The sequence below is a fragment of the Myotis myotis genome, unplaced genomic scaffold (assembly GCF_014108235.1).
Source record: "Myotis myotis isolate mMyoMyo1 unplaced genomic scaffold, mMyoMyo1.p scaffold_m19_p_18, whole genome shotgun sequence".
NCBI classification, from domain to species: domain Eukaryota; kingdom Metazoa; phylum Chordata; class Mammalia; order Chiroptera; family Vespertilionidae; genus Myotis; species Myotis myotis.
The window spans coordinates 28,886,658-28,902,669 of record NW_023416322.1 but is presented as its reverse complement, the minus strand read 5'-3'; the positions used below and the strand labels follow the sequence as shown (position 1 = coordinate 28,902,669).

General features: G+C 51.3%; 1 protein-coding gene across 4 annotated transcripts in view; it reads left to right on the top strand.

Moving 5' to 3' along the window:
- The first annotated feature begins 15,093 nt into the window (after positions 1-15,093).
- The window catches only part of IL6R (interleukin 6 receptor), a 72,738-nt gene continuing 71,819 nt past the window's right edge, over positions 15,094-16,012 (top strand). For all 4 annotated transcript variants that reach the window (XM_036342366.1, XM_036342367.1, XM_036342365.1 and 1 more), the window contains exon 1: positions 15,094-15,250. In XM_036342366.1, coding sequence (XP_036198259.1) covers positions 15,166-15,250 — 85 coding nt within the window. In that variant the 5' untranslated portion in view covers positions 15,094-15,165. The remainder of the gene's footprint in view (positions 15,251-16,012) is intronic.

Below are 16,012 nucleotides of genomic sequence, written 5' to 3'. Positions count from 1 at the left end.
CCATGTGTACTTCTCAATCCCTTCACGTTTTTCACCCAGCCCCTCAACCCCCTCCCACCTGGCAGCCATCCATTTGTTCTGTGTCTACGAGCTCCTCTCTCTTTTGTTTGTTCATTTTGTTGTTGTTGTTTTTTTAATATTTTTTTATTGATTTCAGAGAGGAAGGGAGAGGGAGAGAGAGATGGAAACATCAAAGATGAGAGAGAATCATTGATCGGCTGCTTCCTGCTTGCCCCCTACTGGGGAACAAGCCCACAACCCAGGCATGTGCCCTGACTGGGAATTGAACCGTGACCTCCTGGTTCATAGGTTGATGTCAACCATTGAGCCTCGCCAACTGGGCCATTTGTGTCCCGATTAGAGCATTTAATCCGTTTACATTTCATAGGTATGTAGTTGTTGCCATTTTCTTTTCTTTTTTTGCTAATCCTTAATTGAGGGTATTTTTCTATTGATTTTTAGGAAGAGTGGAAGGGTGGGAGGGAGAGAGGAAAAAATACATCGATGAAAGAATGCCATATCAATTGGTTACCTCCCACATGCACTCTGACTGGGGCTAGGGACGGAACCTGCAGTGCAGGTATGTGCCTTGACCAGAATCGAACTGTGTCCTCCTGGTTCATAGGTCAATGTTCAGCCACTGAGCGACGCTGGCCGGGCTATTTGGGAAGTTCTCTCTCCGTCAATTCTAAATAATAGCTTTGCTGGGTAGTCATCTTGGTTGTAGGTCCTTGCTTTTCATCACTTAGAGTATTTTGTGCCAATCCCTTCTATCCTGGACCACTCTTTTCCAGTGATTATGACCCAGGCAGTGTCATGATAGACATGTTTCTGCCCCCAAAGAGTAGCCATTTAGATTGGGACTCAAGACACAAATTCTTCTGCCTGATAATCCCACCTTCCCTGGTCCTGCAGGAGCAGATGGGGAGAGAGCAGGGTGCTCCGGTCAGACAGGCAGGCCGCTGAGCCTCCTGCTGTGTCACCTGCTACAAGCCAGGGAGGCAGTCGCTGATAAAGCCCCAGGACTGTGGACTGTGGTCCCCGCTTGGGCGGGATCAGCGACCAAGAGGTTCCCGCAGCAGCAGCAGCTGAAGGGAGGAGCTGAGTTCTCCCTTATCTTTGTTCTCAGAACAAAGTTGGGAAGGTGGCACCCCTGTCTCCCGTTGTGCGGGGGAGAGTGGGTTTGGAGAGCAACAGCCTAAGGTCAGGGACGGGGGAGGCGGGGTAGCTCCACGTCCAGCGAAAGAAAAGGCCGGCTGTCCTTGGCTTCAGCAGACGTTTCTCTGGGTCTTCAGCATCCTGTCCCGAAGGACTGTCCTGACCCCAGTGGGAGACACTGACCTCCTGTCTGACCCTCCAACACTCCCTGGGAAGGCTTCCGCTGCTCAGTGAGGGTTGGGAGCTGCCCTGCAGAGCAGCTGGGATACAGCTGGGGAGTGTAGCCTTCATCTTTTTCTTGTTTTTAATTTTTATTTATTGGTGGGGTTTTTTTTTTGAGAGAAGTGGCGGGGGGGGGGGGGGGCGCGGAAGCAAGAGGGAGAGAGAGAGAGAAGGAACACTGATTTGTTGTCCCACTTATTTATGCAGCTTCGGCTGCTGCTTTATGTACCCTGACTGGGGATCCAACTCGCAACCTTAGTGTATCCAGAAGACGCTCTGACCAACTGAGCTACCCGACCAGGGCCTTGATCTCGGCGTGAGAAAGGGACATCTTTCCACAACATTTCCTTGGGCCTAGAGTCTATAAAACAAACAAACAAATTCCCCACGATGGGTGGGTCTCCTGAAGGAATGAGTGTTTCTGGACCGAGAACGCGGGAGCTCCCCGAGGCGAGGACAACCTGGGGCTGCAGAAATCTTCCCACGTGTGTGACTGCAGGACGAGGCCTGACGCCCTGGGCAGGACCTCTCCTGTCTCCCAGGGCCCAGCAGGACTTGTGTGGCCCAGGTCCTGGTGGGGGCCAGAGAGGGTGCCCAGGATTACTTGAGGGCCTGGAGGAGGGGTGACTATGGGTGGAAGAAGAAGACCATGTCCCACTCCCCAGTCCCTCTGTTTCCCACTCTCTTCTGCCTTCCTGGCGGCCTGGACTGTGGCGTTTCTGCAGGAACCTCCTGGGCGCGGGGCTGTTGTGCCAGGGGCTCTGGGTTAGGCACAGGGAAAGAGTCCCGAGGCTCTGATTTCCACACCGCCCATGGCCCACTGCCCAGGATTTGCAGGCCAGGCCTGCTGGAGCGCCATCGGGGAGGGTGGCCAACACTGGAGGGCAGCCAACACTGCCCAGGCTCCTTGCCGCCCGCCCTGTGGGAGGAAGGCCGGTGGCTGGCCCTGCTGGGAAGCAGCTTCTACAGAACCTGAGAGAACTGCTGGGGGGAGGGAGCGGGGGAGGGGGGGGACGGGTGTGAGAGAGTGGGGAGGGCCGCACTGGAGGGGAGGGGGGTGTTTCTATAAATGCAGAAAGCCCGTTCTGTGGAGATATAAAGGGGATGGGGAGAATATGGGAGACCTCAGCCACTTGCCGGCCTTCTCCAGGTGGAGCCCACACCTAGAGGAGGGCCAGCCTTGACCCCGCCTTGGAACCAGCATGGTGAAACGCCAACTCGTCTCACCAGATTCTCTGCAGAATCTCAGCTAGTGGTTCGTAGTCCCCGTGAACGCTATGCAATAAAACGTTCCTGTGCATCCACCAAATGCACGCAGGCGAAAGGGTGCTCCGGCCATCCATCCAGGGGGCCTTAGGATGGGTCCCAGGGCAGGTAAGAAGTGGAGGCCTGCGCAGCACGCGTCTAATACTGAGGCAGGCGTTCCGGGTCAGGTTAACGGACTAAGAGTATGTCCCGTCCCCCTGCTTGACAGCGGTATCTTCAAACAGCTTACAAGGCCAAGTTTGGATTTAGAACTCGCCACCCATAGCTCCCCAGCCCTCAGCCCGCCCTCTTCTCTTCCCCCTTTTCTCCCCTCTCCCTCGTCTGCACTGTGAGGGGCCAAGCATGCACACAGGGGACACCAGCTCCATCCCCACCCGGGGGCAGCTCCTGGCCACCTGTGGGGGCCCAGTGTGCACCATCAGGGAGGGTTCTGCTCACCTGAGGACGCCTGAGGCAGAGGCCGCAGGCCCTGGAAGTGGGCTTGAGTTAGCTGGGCAGAAAACGCCAGAGTCTAAAACAGTGCTTCTGCTGAATAACCGGCTTTTTTTTTTTTTTTTTTAATCCTCACCTGAGGATGTATTTTTTTTAAATATATTTTCCTTGATTTCAGAGAAGAAGAAAGAGGAAGAGAGAGATAGAAACATCAATGATGAGAGAGAATCATTGATTGGCTGCCTCCTGCACGCCCCCCTACTGGGAATCGAGTCCAAACCCAGGTAGCCCTGACTAGGAATCGAACAGTGACCTCCTGGTTCATAGGTCAACGCTTAACCACTGGACCATGCTGGCTGGGCTAAGGATATTTTTTCCTTTGCTTTTCAGAGAGAATAGAAGGGAGGAAAGGAGAGGGAGAGACTAACCTTTCTTACCTAAGAGTCTGAGAGTGGCAGAAGACTTTTGGAACACGGACCCTTGAACTGTGAGGCATTCTAGCACAATTCATCAAGAAGTCCAAAGTTGCTTATGCCATACCATGATGCTAGGCCTCCATTGGGTGTGGCCAAGGATAGACAAGTGAATACAAGGCATAAAACATATTCATAAATGAGAAAATCTGTCTATAACAGAAATGCTTGACTGTTAAATAGTTACTTATACAATGAAGTATAGGCTCTCGAGAATGTAAGACACCAAGTCCTATGAAGGGGCTGCTGGCCTTTCTTGCCTTGTCCCAGCTGGAGTTGCTATGGGTCACGTGTCAGCCGCAGCGGATTACTCATTCTGTACCTATCACCTCTTGACTCTGGTTGTGTAAGTGTGGGTTCTGATTACCGGGTGCCCTCACCGGGAATCCAACCGTAGCCTGGTTCATAGTCAACGCTCAATCACTGAGCCACACTGGCCGGGCTCATGTGCTGTTTTTGCCATTTGTATATCTTTTTGTGAAATATTTAATTTTTGTCCTTTTTCTGTTTTTTTTAGTTTTAGTTGTAAGAGTTCTTTATGTATTCTGGATACTGGGCCTTTATCAGATATATGATTTACAAATATTTTCTCCCATTGTGTGAATTGTCATTTCACTTTTTTTTTTTTTTAATATATCTTTATTGATTTCAGAGAGGAAGGGAGAGGAAGAAAGAGATAGAAACATCAATGATGAGTGAGAATCATTGATTGGCTGCCTCCTGCACACCCCGCACTGGGGATCGAGCCCACAACCTGGGCATATGCCCTTGGCCGGAATCAGACCTGGGACCTTTCAGTCCGCAGGCTGACGCTCTATCCACTGAGCCAAACTGGCTAGGGCTCATGTCACTCTTGATGGTGTCCTTATGAAGTCCAACTTATTTTTTCTTTTGTTGCTTGGACTAGGTGCCATAATTAAGAAACTATTGCCCAATCTAAGGCCATGTAGGTTTACCCCTGTGTTTTCTTCTAATAACTTTTATAGTTTTAGCTCTGAAATTTAGGTCTTTGCTCTATTTTTCAGTTAATTTTTGTGTGCAACGGGAGATAAGGATCTAACTTCATTATTGTTACATGTGGATATCCAGTTGTGTTCTTAACAGTTTTTGAGAGTATAAGGGGGTCTTTCTTTCTTGTTTTTAATCCTCAACCGAGGATATTTTTTCCATTGATTTTTATCTTTTTTAAAAAAATGTTTTTTTGTTTTGTTTTTGTTTTTTTAAATATATTTTATTGATTTTTTACAGAGAGGAAGGGAGAGGGATAGAGAGTTAGAAACATCGAGGAGAGAAACATCGATCAGCTGCCTCCCGCAATCCCCCCACTGGGGATGTGCCCACAACCAACGCACATGCCCCCGACTGTAATCGAACCCGGGACCCTTGAGTCCGCAGGCTGACGTTCTATCCACTGAGCCAAACGGTTAGGGCTTAAAAAAATGTTTTTATTGATTTTAGAGAGAGAGAAAGGGAGAGGGAGGGAGAGAGAAACATCCATTGGCTGCATCCTGCAAGCCCCCTACTAGGATTCATTGATTTTTAGAGAGAGTGGAAGGGAGGGAGGGAGGGGGAGAGAAAGAGAAAGAAACATCAATGTGAGAGAGACACATCTATTGGTTACCTCCTGCATGTGCCCCAACTGGGGCCAGGGATTGAACCTGCAACCCTTCGGTGTGTGGGTCAATGCTCTAACCAGTTAGCAACACTGGCCAGGGCTATAAAGGGGTCTTTCAATCAAAAAGTTTAAGAATTGTTGCTGTAGGGGAATCAATAAAAATAGTAGAATAATGTCTAACTAAGGATTAAATAGAGGAGGAAATGAAAAAATAAATTAATACAAAGAAGTCAGAGGGACAGAAGAAAAAAATAGAAACGATAAGATAAACATAAAACAAATGATAAGATGGCAAGAAGTAAATGCAAGTATATCAGTAATTCAATTTAAATATAAAGAACAAAATGACCTAATTAAAAGACAAAGACTGCTGACATTCATAAAAGATAAAACTCCATTGCCCCTGGCTGGTGGCTCAGTGGTTAGAGCGTGGGCTAGTGCACAGAAGGCCCCTGCTGTCCACACCTGGGAACGTCCCAGGACAGAGGATAGGGTGGAGAGAGGTGACGGAGGAGCAGACAGGAAATGTCTAACCTGAGAACCAAAACGCTGATTGGAAGTTCTGCCTTTGGATAGGGCTCTTTGCCGGGGAAATCCCTAAATATCTGGATCTTTGGGTCTCTCCTCTAGGGCTAGTCAGATTTCCCAGAGAAAAATATACCGGATTTCCTTCCAGGAGGAAAAAGACCTGGCCACCGGTGACCTGACTGCGGGCCTCCGGGGGGAGCATGAAGCAGACACAGAGCAGTCCTCTATTTTAGAAGCCACACCCAGGCTCTCAGATGGGCGTGGTGACCTCAGATGAATGCAGACTCTCTGGCGAGGGCTTCAGGGAAAGGGGAGGAAAAGGCCTGACCCGGCTGGGAAGTGTCTTGAGTGGATTTTACTTAGCTCTGGAGGCCATGGGTTTGGGGTGGGAGCTGACCACTCAGGTCTAGCTGTCGGGACGTTTGGCAAGTTTATTATCCATGTAGGTCTCAGTGTCCTCTTGCTTCCTATGTGATGACTCAAAAGGGTGTGTGGGAGCAAGCAGTAAACTATGCAGTGCTGTGCCGTGATGTGTTATTTTTCAAACGCAGCCAGAATTTTCCTGTTTTTATGTCTTTGCTCAGACTGTTGCTTCTGTTTGGAATTTTCTCTATCTCCTCCCTCATCTCTCCAACCCTTCCACCCCTACCGTTAAGGTCCAGCTCAGTGTCCACTCCACTATGAACCCGCTGCCCTCAAACCGAATAGGAATTGCCAAACTTACAAATTTTTTTTTAAAATATATTTTATTGATTTTTCACAGAGAGGAAGGGAGAGGGATAGAGAGTTAGAAATATCGATGAGAGAGAAACACCGATCAGCCGCCTCCTGCACACCCCCTACTGGGGACGTGCCCGCAACCAAGGTACATGCCCTTGACCAGAATCGAACCCGGGACCCCTCAGTCCGCAGGCCGACGCTCCATCCACTGAGCCAAACCGGTTTCGGCTGTTTTTTTATTTAATAGGTTTTTAGAGAGAGAAGAAGGGAGAGGGAGAGAGAAAGAAACCTCTGTGTGAGAGTGGAACATTGATTGGCTACCTCCTGCATGCCTCCTAGAGGGCTGGAGCCCGCAACCGGGGCTGCTTAGAACATGTGCGTGCAAGTGTTTGTGTACAAGTGTTCATTTCTCTGGAAACCGCTGGGTCATATGGTAACTCTATGTTCAATCGTTTGAGGAACTTCCAGGATATTTTCCAAAGTGGCTGCACCAGCCGGCATTCTCACCAGCAGTGTATGAGGGCTCTGCTTTCCTCACATTCTTGCCAATACTTATTATTATCTGACTTTAAATTCTAGCACACTCCAAAGCTTTAAATCTCTATGCTATACGGCTTCACACTTAATACAATTATGTTTCACATGATCCATTCTATGGGCCAGAAAAGGGTATGCTATACCTAGGAAAGAGACGCATGAAAATGGTCAACATAAAGAAGGTTTTTCCCTTGGAGGGAAATTTCAGGTAACAGAAAAAAAAAAAAAAAAAAAAGATTATAAGTAACACCTGCTTTCTTCTCTACGCCACGGGATGGGTGAGGTTCCCACACATACAGATGATTATTACCTGGCTGACATTCACTGAGCCCTCACCGGGGGCGAGACTGCGCTAAGGACTTGAGATAGTTTTCTCAGTAAATCCTCACAGTAACCCTGTGCAGTAGAAACTCTTACTATTCCCGTTTTGCAGAAAAGGAAAAGGATATTTAGAGAAATGGGTTTTAGAACGTGTCCATTTGAAAGGAGGCCTTCGGCTCAGCCATCTGCCTATAGGGTCTGTCCACTCTCCTATGGCTCTGCGTACAGGAGTGCTTGCTAGAGAGCCAGCTAGTGGAGCAAATGGTCAGTGATGTGAAGGTAGTTATTAGTCAGCCCTCCATCTGCCAACAGCCAGAGTGTAACGCAGCCCCTACGGGGAAGTGCGAGAACAGACGCGTGAAGTCCAAGTTTAGAACATTTTCCAGGAAAGATGAAATGGCAGATGAGGGATTAATGTTGACAGCAGGAGCAAACCTGGCTGGAACTGTTAAGTCAACTGGCAAATTGTTCTTTAATCAGAACACAGTTAAACCCGGGAGCTAGAAGGGGCCTCAAAGAGTAGCTAATGAACAAATTCTATTGCAGCCTGTTCGTTTTATGGGTGATATAATGCGCTATAACTAAAAAAAAATATTCAGATGGACTCTTCTGTCTAGAGGATATATTTTGGGAAATTTTTTAAATGTACATTTATTTAACAAACACTCATAAGGACTTACCATGTGTTGGGTATGTTATAAACATGTTACATATGTTAACTCATTTAATTCTCATAAGAAGTCCAGGAAAGTGTCTTTATTTTCCCTATTTTACAGATGAAAAAGGAATTTTTAGGGGAAAAATAAAAGACAGGTTTTAGGAAATTTAAAAAATTTTAGAAATCAAGGGGACCATGGAAGAAGCACAGGGCTGCAGAGCAGCAGAAGGTATATTTCCATAGAATAGGGGGCTGGAAAGCTGCAACAGGTACATTTCCATAGACTGAGGGAGCTGGGAACAGCAGAAGGTTTAAATTCACAAAATAAAGAGAAGGAAGCCCTTGGGGAAGAAGAAAGCCCAAAGGGAATAGACAAACAATAAGGAAGGAGGTGGGGGGGAGAACCTCACGTCAATGTGAGGTTGGACCTTTGAGCTCAGGAGTTACTATAGTAACCAGTCCGAGGGAATAGTGACCAACCGGTTTCGGCTCATGTTATATCTTTTAATAACATGAATAGTTCCCCTGTCCCCACCTACTTAATATATAACAACGTATCTATTTTGCATATCATGATTTATGTTCCTAGCTCGTTTAATCTTATAATTGCGATGCTTTTTTAAAGAAATGTGGAAAAATATACATAATGTAAAATTTACCATTTGGCCATTTATAAGAGGACAGTTCAGTGGTGATAAGCATATTTACATTGTTGCACTCCAGTGCAACCGTCACGTTATATCCATCATCTTGCAAAACTGAAATTCCATACCTATTAAACCATGACACCCATTCCTGTCTTCTCCCAGCCTCTGGCAACCACTATTCTGCTATCTGTCTCTATGAGTTTTGACTACTTTGTTGTTTTTTTTGGTTTGGTTTTGTCTAAATATATTTTCATTGATTTCAAAGAGGAAGAGAGAGGGAGAGAGAGAGAGAGAGAGAAACATCAATGATGAGAGAGAATCATTGAGCGGCTGCCTCCTTCACACTCCCTACTGGCAATTGAGCCCGAAACCCAGGCATGTGCCCTTGACCGGGAATCCGACCATGACCTCCTGGTTCATAGGTCGATGCTCAACCACTGAGCCACACTGGCCAGGCTACTCTGGGCTTTTCATATAAGTAGAATTATACACTAGTCTTTGTGTGTCTGGCTTATTTGACTTAGCACAGTGTCTTTAAGGATCATTCATGCTGTAGTGTGTGCCAGAATTGCCTCCTTTCTTAAGGCTGAATCATTTCATATATATATACCACATTTTGTTTATTCATTCACCCATAGGTGGAAACTTGGGGTGCTGCCATCTTTTGGCTGTTATGTATAATACCGCTATTGCTACAGGGCACTAAATGGGTCCCAGCCATCTGTCACTACTTGAGCCAAATTAAGCAGAGACAAGGTTGAATAGTATATGAGTGTTTATTCTGGCAGTATGGAGAGAGCAGCCGGTCATCTGGTAAATTCTGCGCTAACACCTCCTTCTAGCCGGCTGATTAGAGAGAGAGAAGGATGAAAGCTGCCTGCCAGGGTGGGGTGGGGTGTCAGGATAATGGCTGCAGGGCCTGTGGTCTGTGTGTCTCCTTCCAGGATCTTGAAGCCCGATAACAAGGTAGTTACTTTTCAATGGTGTTAAAACTCAGCTTGGAAGGTTCCTGGGAGGGGAGACTGGTCAGCATTCCTGAGCTGAGGCAAACTCCTGGAGGGGGTCAGGGTCCAGGCACAGCAACCAAATCAAAGCATGTCCTGTCCTTTGTCTGTTCACAACATGTATTTTCTTTTCTGAGGAGGGGCCCACCCGCGTGGGCCCCGAGGCGTCTCTTATCTTTTTACAGCTCTGTTTTTCTTCTTGCAGCACATCCTCGCTTCCCTTCCCGGGGTCTGTAAGAAAACCTCTCATCTGCAGCGAGTAATCATTAAACAGCCGTGGTCCTACCTCCTTCCCACTAGGAACAGGGGTGTACACATATCTGTTTGAGTTCCTGCTTTCTTTTTAATTTTTATTTATCTTTAGATATATTTCACTTGATTTCAGAGAGGAAGGGAGAGGGAGAGATTGAAACATCAATGATGAGAATCCTGCCGGCTGCCCCCCCCCCCTGCCCTGCCCAACTAGGGGTTGAGCCCACAATCCAGGCAAATGCCCTGACCGGAATCGAACCATGACCTTCTGGTTCATAGGTTGAGCCACACTGGCTGGGCTGAGTTCCTGCTTTCAATTTTTTTGTATATATACCCAGAAAAGGAATTGTTAGATCGTAGGGTAATTCTACATTTAATTCTAGTTGTGCTTTTAAACAGTTACGAAATCATAACATTATAAATATTATAAGGGGAGGAGGGATTTTATAACCCCTTTCTGAAAACGGGGCTAAAAATCCCTTCTCTGGGGGTGAACTCAGCTGGTGATGTGACGGGGAAACAGAACAGAAAATGTACTGAACTCCGCTGCAGGCGGTGAACGGGCAGCCTGACTGCGGTCTTGCCGGAGCTGTGACAGTGGAGAAGTCTCCCCAGGCAGGCGGTCGCTGGCCCTGGCTGGGTCTGTGGGGGTGTCAGTGGTCGAGGCCACTGAGTTCTGCCCATCAGAGGGGCCCCTTGATTATACCTCAGTTGGGCCACAGACTGTCTACCTCAGTGGTTCTCAACCTTCCTCATGCGGCGACCCTTTGATACAGTTCCTCATGTTGTGGTGACTCCCAACCACAAAATTATTTTCCTTGCTACTTCATAACTGTAATGTTGCTACTGTTATGAATCGTCATGTAAATATCTGATATGCAGGATGTACATAGGCAACCCCTGTGAAAGGGTCGTTCGACCCCCAAAGGGGTCGCGACCCACAGGTTGAGAACTGCTGGACCTCCTCTTGGGCTGTTGAGAAAGGGGAGGGGAAGGTTTCAGGGAATAAGGAGCACCTTCCAGTAATTATTGATAAGCCAGGGCCAGAGGCCAAGGGAGAGATAGCAAGGCAGCCCACCTCTATGCACAGTTTTAGGATATCATTGCCCCTAAAAGGGGGAGAACAAAGGGCATTGTTTTAAAATCTCCTGATTGAGAATAACTCTCACACATCAGCCCACGCCTGAGGGTGGGCGCAGGGTAGGAATGGAAAAGAAATGACTCTTGAGTCCGGCTATCTGGGATCTTGACTTCCTGTCATTACTTGCCCCGTCATCTTTGGGAGATCACCTTTGGAGGCTGGAGGGCGGAGCAGCAGAGGATACATGAGTACCTTTTGGATTCACCACAATCTATGAATTTATTCTAAGGCTTCCAGTTGACCCTCTGACTGTGGCAAACTAAGAAGCTTAATCTCTTCCGGTCAAAGGTGGGAGAGGACTTGCTTGCTGGGAAGGATCTGATAGGAGCGGAGCCCGTCCAAGCTTCCCCCTCTAGGGGTGACCGAAGGCAACTGCAGGAACACACACTGGTTGAAGAGAGTCTGGGAGGCCCAAGAAGGGGGTGTCCCAAATGGCAGGTTCTGCTCCTCGCTCCTCTCCCCTCCTGGCCCACGAATGGGGCAGACAGCTGTCCTGCAGTGTCCTTGGGCCTGTGTCCACCGCACCCTCCCTCAGTGCGGGTTCCGGGCCAGGAGCCAGACCTCACTCCAGAGCACCCCTGACCAGTGGTGTAATCTTGAACAAGTCTCTTTACTTCTCTGAGCCCCGGTGAACTTATCTGAAAATTGGAGCCGAAATCTCCCAGCCCCCAGGGCTGAGAAGTTCAAAGGAGATCGTGTCTGAAAGCGCTTGGCAGGCAGCACAGTTCCGGGCAGCGGTGCCCCCTGGAAGTCCTCATTGTTCCTTCTCCTGCGGGGCCGGAATCCCCAGCCGGGCCTGGTTCGTTCTCAGTTCTGTTTGCGGGTGACTCGCTATCCCTGTTCCCATTTGGGGCTCTAGACAAATCGAGACAGGCCCGAATCTTCTCCCCTTGCTGGGTCGAGAAGCCGGACGAGAGACCTAGCTAGTGACCCCAGGATGCAGGCAGGTCGGGTATGTGTTCTCTCCCTTATCAGCGTTTTCCGTATTAAACGCCGGAATGCGGCCCCATGAATTTTGAAACTCTACTTAATGTTGAGTTCAAGTGGCGTTTGACGGAGGTCAGAGAGACCTTGCTCGGACGACCCCAGGGAGGTCAGGTCTCCCTGACAAAGGCCCTCCCTCGCTCTGTGCCAGGCCCCCCCCCCCCCCCCCCCCCCCCCCGCTCAGCTCAGCAGGGGGGGCAGAGAGGAACGTTATGGTGTGGCAGGGCAGACAGGGTGGTGAACAAAGTCCGGAGGGGGTTTTGAGGAGGGAGCCCAGGGCCCAGCCACCTGATTTGGCCTTGTGGATGAGCGGTAGGATTCCAGTGAAGCAGGGACGAGACGGGCACCTGCCTGTAGAAGACATCCCAGCTGAGTCTTAAGTGTGAGGAGGGTGTAGGACACACAAGGGGATTTCTGGCAGAAGGAATAGCTTGAACATAGGCATGGAGGTGAGAAACCATAAATCATAAAAAACATAATTATATTCAAAGCATAGAGATGTAGAACATGAGGCTGAGAGAAAAAAAAAAAAAGATGGGCCAGATCTTTTCATGGGAACCATAACCTCGATCATCTGCATATTGCTGCTCTCATATTAAAAAATTGAGCAATAGAGCCCGGCCGGCGTGGCTTAGTGGTTGAGCATCAAGAGCATCAGGGCACGTGTCCAGGCTGCTGGCTCAGAGACCCTGGGTGGGGCATGCGGAAGCAGCTGATCAATGACTCTCTCTCATCATTGATGCTTCTATCTTTCCCTCTCCCTTCCTTTCTGAAATCAATAAAAAAAAAAAATGTTTTTCAAAAACCGGGCAATAGAGGCTCAGAGAGTTTAAATCACGTGCCCAAGTCACACAGCCAGCAAGTGGCAAGCTGGGATGGGACCTTGACCTGTCTGACTCCAGAATGCAGTCACCTCACCTGGATCAGAGACGGGGAGGCCCACTTTGATGGCGCAGCCGAGTGGGGTCTAAGACTTGGGCTTCAACATCCATCTGTGAAGCCTTCCTCTCTGAGCTTCTGGTTTCGGGCTGGCAGCTTGTGGCCCCATAGGATTATTTTCAGGTCTGCATTTTCCACAAACGGGAAGGGGCACCCACAGCGGGAACCACCTTGCAGCCCAGAGGGCGAGTGGCCAAAAGATCCGCCTGCCCCCAACAGGCCTTTCTTTCCCTGCCTGTGGGTGTGGCTGAGTGAATCCACCCCTATCACACTCCATCGCGGATGGGTCAGGGCATGTGGCTGGTTCTGCCTGGCACTGCTGATGGGTGGTTCCCACAGACAGGCAAGATGCACGGGTCTGAGAGCTGCAGTTCAGGAGCCCTGTCCCTTCCTTTTTTTAAAAAAATATAATTTATTGATTTTTTACAGAGAAGAAGGGAGAGGGATAGAGAGTTAGAAACATCGATGAGAGAGAAACATCGATCAGCTGCCTCCCGCAATCCCCCCACTGGGGATGTGCCCGCAATCAAGGTACATGCCCTTGGCCGGAATCGAACCTGGGACCCTTGAGTCCGCAGGCCGACGCTCTATCCACTGAGCCAAACAGGTTAGGGCTGTCCCTTCCTTTTAAAAAAATATATTTTTATTGATTTCAGAGAGGAAGGGAGAGGGAGAGAGAGATAGACACACCCATGATGAGAGAGAATCATTGATCGGCTGCCTCCTGCACGCCCCACACTGGAGATCAAGCCCGAAACCCGGGCATGTGCCCTGACCGGGAATTGAACCGTGACCTGCTGGTTCATTGGTCAATGCTCAACCCCTGAGCCACGCCGGCCAGGCAGGAGCTCTGTTCCTTCTTGCCAGGTCCTGTCCACCTGGGGGCCCCTCCAGGCCATGCCCATTCCAGCTGCCCCAGGAACCTTGGTCCTGGGTCGGGTCAGCCTGGAGTCCAAGTGGATAAGCCCATTGTAATGAGCAGTTGCTGGTCCAGAAGCTTCTCAGACTAGACCTCATCTCAGCACTTTTCTTTCCCTTCACAGTGAGCTCTGAGGCCACCCTCGCGGATTCAGGACCCTGGGCAACCTTCCTGGGCCCTTTCCATAGGTCTTGCTCCCGAAAGCCGGTACCGACTTCTACGTCTCACATCAGGAGGGTGGATAAGCAGGTTCTGGTATCCGCTGAGCCCCTGTGACCCAGACCGTGGGTCCGGTGTACCCATGCCATCTCCTGAGCATACACTGCGAAAAAAATTTCTTTCGGACAGATGCTGAAAGAAAGCCCAAGAACTCTGAAGAGCAGTCACAGTAGGTGGAGGCCTGGGTGGAGAGAGGCCTCTCCCTGCCTCCCGAGCCCCCTCCGCGGGGGCTGCGGCCAGATCCATTAAATCAGAATCTCTGGGGGTGGTTTTAGGGTTATCCCTCAGCGGTTCTCAACCTGTGGGTCGCGACCCCTTTGGGGGGTCGCACAACCCTTTCACAGGGGTCGCCTAAGACCATCGGAAAACACATATATAATTACATATTATTTACAGCAGCAAAATTACAGTTATGAAGTAGCAACGAAAATGATTTTATGGTTGGGGCACAACATGAGGAACTGTATTAAAAGGTCGCGGCATGAGGAAGGTTGAGAACCACTGCTCCAGGTGCGTCCCAAGCAGCCGGGCTGGACCACGGCTTCACAGGAAGCGGGGGCGGGGGCACCTCCGTCCTCCGCGGCCCCCAGGTGTGCCTTTCACAGCACCATCCCGTTCACGAAACCAAAAATCAAAACCGGCGAGTGGTGGCCAAGTCGGCAGGACCGGAAGGAGGGGCGCCGGCCGAGCGCGCCCCGCCGGGCTCGGGGTCCCCCGGCCCGCGGCTCAGGTGTGGCGCCCCGGCAGGAAGCCTGCGGTCAGCCGGGTCGCGGGCGGTTGCGCCACCGGCTCGGGCTTTCGTAACAGCGCCCTGGGGCGGCCCCGGGACGCCCGGCGCGAGTTCCTCAAATGTTTTCCTGCGTTGCCAGGACTGTCAGCGGCTCTGAGTCACGTGCAAGTGGGAAGTCGCACGGACACGGAGCGCGGCCGGCAGGAGCCCAGCCCGGCGCCGCGTGGGGCTCCAGGACGCGCCTAGAGTGTCCCGAGCCGGCCCCTCGGGGATGCGGGCCGCCCGCCGGGCCTGAGCGCGCCCGCCCCCGCCCCCCGCCCCGCCCCGCCCTCCCGGTCCCGCCCGCCCGCCCGCGGCCTCCTCGGGACCATGGCGATGGGCTGCTAGCGGAGGAGGAAGCATGCTGGCCGTCCGCTGCGCGCTGCTCACCGCCCTGCTGGCCGCGCCGGGGGCTGCGGCGGCCCCGGGGCGCTGCTCCGCGCTGGGTAAGGCGTGCGCGCACCTGGAGTGCCGGGCCAGCTGGCGGATGGGGGAAACCGCTGTGGTCACCGCAGGTGGGGGTGGTGGTGGGGGGACGGCCGGAGGGAGGAAAGGCGGGGTGATGGCTGCCCTCTTCCGTGGCTGGTTTAGGTCCCCGCGGGCACGAGGTGCGGGCTCCCAGGGACCCAGCTGTTACGTCGCGGGCGGCGGCTCCTGTGCCCCGGCTGCGCCCCGCGCCTTCGGAGCTGCGCGCTCCGGGTGACGGCTCGTGGCCGGGAAGCGCCGCGCCGCCTGCGCGCAGGGCTTGGTGTGTTCTCAGAACCCTGATTCACGGGTCTCCCCCCAGTGTTCCCCGGAGGCTTTACACCGCTGCGTCCCGGGAGACTCTGAGGGCAGGTACCCCAGCCGGTGGGGCTCCCGCCGAAGGCGCCCCTCTACCTTCAGCTTTGGGGGCGCACCTGGCCTGGCTTCCCCCTCAGTGCCCCGGCTGGATGTGTGGATGACAGTGTTCTGCCTGTGTAGGGACTGCCCTCCTGGGCGCTGAGTCACGACCTCCTGGATGCGTGCTCAGGCTTCAGCAGACACCAGCTCTGCAAGCTGTGTCCACCCTGGGATTTCCACCTCAGTGGGGAGCAATTGGGACGTCTTGGGGGCTGGCACACTCCGGACTCACTTCCAGAGGCGAGGGAGGAGTGAGGGCAGGGGGCAGGGGGCACTTTTGCTCCTGTTGACTGTAATCTGCCCCTGGCAGCATGCCCAGCTGCATG